This window comes from Portunus trituberculatus, chromosome 24 (genome assembly GCF_017591435.1).
Source record: "Portunus trituberculatus isolate SZX2019 chromosome 24, ASM1759143v1, whole genome shotgun sequence".
In the NCBI taxonomy this organism is placed as follows: domain Eukaryota; kingdom Metazoa; phylum Arthropoda; class Malacostraca; order Decapoda; family Portunidae; genus Portunus; species Portunus trituberculatus.
In genome coordinates, this window is record NC_059278.1 from 1,932,144 (window position 1) to 1,934,643 (window position 2,500).

A 2,500-nucleotide genomic window follows, 5' to 3' on the forward strand; every position below is an offset into this window, starting at 1 on the left:
CAGGATATGTATTTCTTTTCCTTTTCTTTCTTCACTGATAGGAAAAGGGATAAATGACCAGTTCAACGTAAGAATGTGGATACAAGATGAAAAAAAAAAAATGCGTGGATGTTCTTTATAAATTGACATGATTTCTTGCTTCAAATTGGACAGGTTAGCAATTCTTTTCCTTTTCTTGGGTTGTTTAAGCCCTTCAGTTCTGGGACACATTTTTACCTAGAGACCTGTGTACGATTAGACCATTTTATTTACATTAGGAAGGGTCTATGGAGGTCAGAAGATTAATGACCAGAGTCTGCACTATTCTAATCCCGAACATAAGTTTCTGAACCTGTAAAAAATCATCAAATAGTAGGAAAAATGAATATGGAAACGCGTCATGGTGCTGAAGGGGTTAAATAGAATGAGTCACAAGGAGTCAGAGGAATGAAGAGAGAGTACAGCACACCAATGAGTCACAAGGAGTCAGAGGAGTGAAGAGAGAAGTACAGCACAGAATTCAGTACTCACCGTTGCTGTCGTTGTGTTGCGCCGCGGGGAGAGGGTCAGAGGTGGGCGGCAGGACCTCGCTGGTGGTGCTCCGGTTCAGGTTGGACTTCCTCTTATGAGATTTGTCCTTGTCCGAGCTGCCCGCGTGCCGCCGCCCTCCTCTCCCGTCGCTGCCGCTCAGGGGCGAGTCCGCCGAGTCCACGCACATCCTCCCCTCCGCCTGCACAGACACACATGCACGCACGCACACACACACACATAGAAGCATTAGCGAGTTGGTCTACACGTACGTTGCATTAATGTTGCAGTAATAAACGTAGAGACCAGCGGCATTCAATTATTTATGCATAAATCTGAATATTACATGACTCTCCTTGAGTTTATAAATATTTTTACGGGCGAGGAGAAGGCCAGGGAAAGCCTTAACAAGTTACCTGCGTCGCTGTGATATTTACGAAGACTCAACACAAATGATGTTAAGTAAGACTGGCCTTTTCTATTTTAGCATATGAGTGTGATCTAAATTTATAGAAGGAAAGTGAGAGTAGTAGAATGGAAGGGAAAACAGTACAGGTGAGAACAGGTGAGTCTTTCTTACCTGGTCCGGGAGCCTCTTGAGGGGCGCCAGGTCGGGGGACGCCTCGCCGCGGCCTCTCTCACCCACACCCTCTGTGAAGCAAACAAACAGAACCATGTAGAATCAACACACACACACACACACACACACACACACACACACACACACACACACACACACACACACACACACACACACAGGTGACGTCACACATGGGGAAACTGAGTCAACATTTCCCTCTCCCAAAACACTTTTCCCTCTCCAACCAAATTGTATTATATTTTCCTGAGATCTTTCCCCACAAAAGCTTCTGCGCCATTACCCGCGTCATAATATATCACACACTCCGCATTTATGATCCCCAGACGCATTCCACCCTTGGCTACCCTAACTCTCTCTCTCTCTTTCCCTCTCTCTTCCTTTCCTTTCCTCTCCACCTCCTACTCCTCTTCCTCCTCCTTCCTCCCTCACACTACAACGCTCTCTCCATGCCCCGTTCGTTGCTCCACATTCCTACGTCTCAGTGTTCAATTCAGCGGCAGACACGAAGCACAGTTCATAGGTAAGGGAAAGGAAGGGAAAGAGACCTAGATAAAGATGGAGGAGCAAGAGAGCTGCCTTTACATGAGGGGCCAGGACAGGGACCAAAAAAAATGGGAAGAGGGGAGAGGGCCAGTGAAAAGGGAGAGGGAAAGAGAGAGGGAGTGGGAGAGAGACAGGAGAGGGTAAATGAAAGGGGATAGGCAGGAGGAGGACGAGGAGGAAGAGAAGAGTATAAATAAAAGAAAGGATGTGAAAGTCTGCGGTGCGGCGAGGCCAGGTTACACTTATTACTTGGCCAGGCTTCCTAAGGGGGAGGTGGGGGAGAGAGAGAGAGAGAGAGAGAGAGAGAGAGAGAGAGAGAGAGAGAGAGAGAGAGAGAGAGAGAGAGAGAGAGAGAGAGAGAGAGAGAGAGAGAGAGAGAGAGAGAGAGAGAGAGAGAGAGAGACACCCTCTCTCTCTCTATAATATATCATGTTTTAATCCTTCACGTCTCCTTTCAATTTACTCTCTTTTATGTGTGCACCCCGCCACCCACACACACACACTCCGCGTAGTGTAGTGGTTAGCACGCTCAACTCACAATTGAGAGGGCCAGGTTCGAATCCTGGTAAGCGGCGAGGCAAATGGGCAAGTGTGGCCCCTGTTCACCTAGCAGTAAATAGGTAGGGAATGTAACTCAAGGGGTTGTGGCCTCGCTTTCCCGGTGTATGGAGTGTGTTATGTGGTCTCAGTCCTACCCGAAGATCGGTCTATGAGGTTTGAGCTCGCTCCGTAATGGGGAAGACTGGCTGGGTGACCAGCAAGCGACCGAGGTGAATCACACACATACACACACAGCACATATCAATAGCAACAATTAAATTAAATTAGCAAAATAGCCTTAAACTGTTC

General features: G+C 47.6%; 1 protein-coding gene across 1 annotated transcript in view; it reads right to left on the reverse strand.

Moving 5' to 3' along the window:
- The window catches only part of LOC123508110 (microtubule-associated protein futsch-like), a 243,258-nt gene that overhangs the window by 204,742 nt on the left and 36,016 nt on the right, over positions 1 to 2,500 (reverse strand). The window contains exons 5-6 of the mRNA XM_045261592.1: positions 1,088 to 1,158; positions 511 to 709 (exon numbers count right to left, since the gene is read on the reverse strand). Coding sequence (XP_045117527.1) covers positions 511 to 709; positions 1,088 to 1,158 — 270 coding nt within the window. The remainder of the gene's footprint in view (positions 1 to 510; positions 710 to 1,087; positions 1,159 to 2,500) is intronic.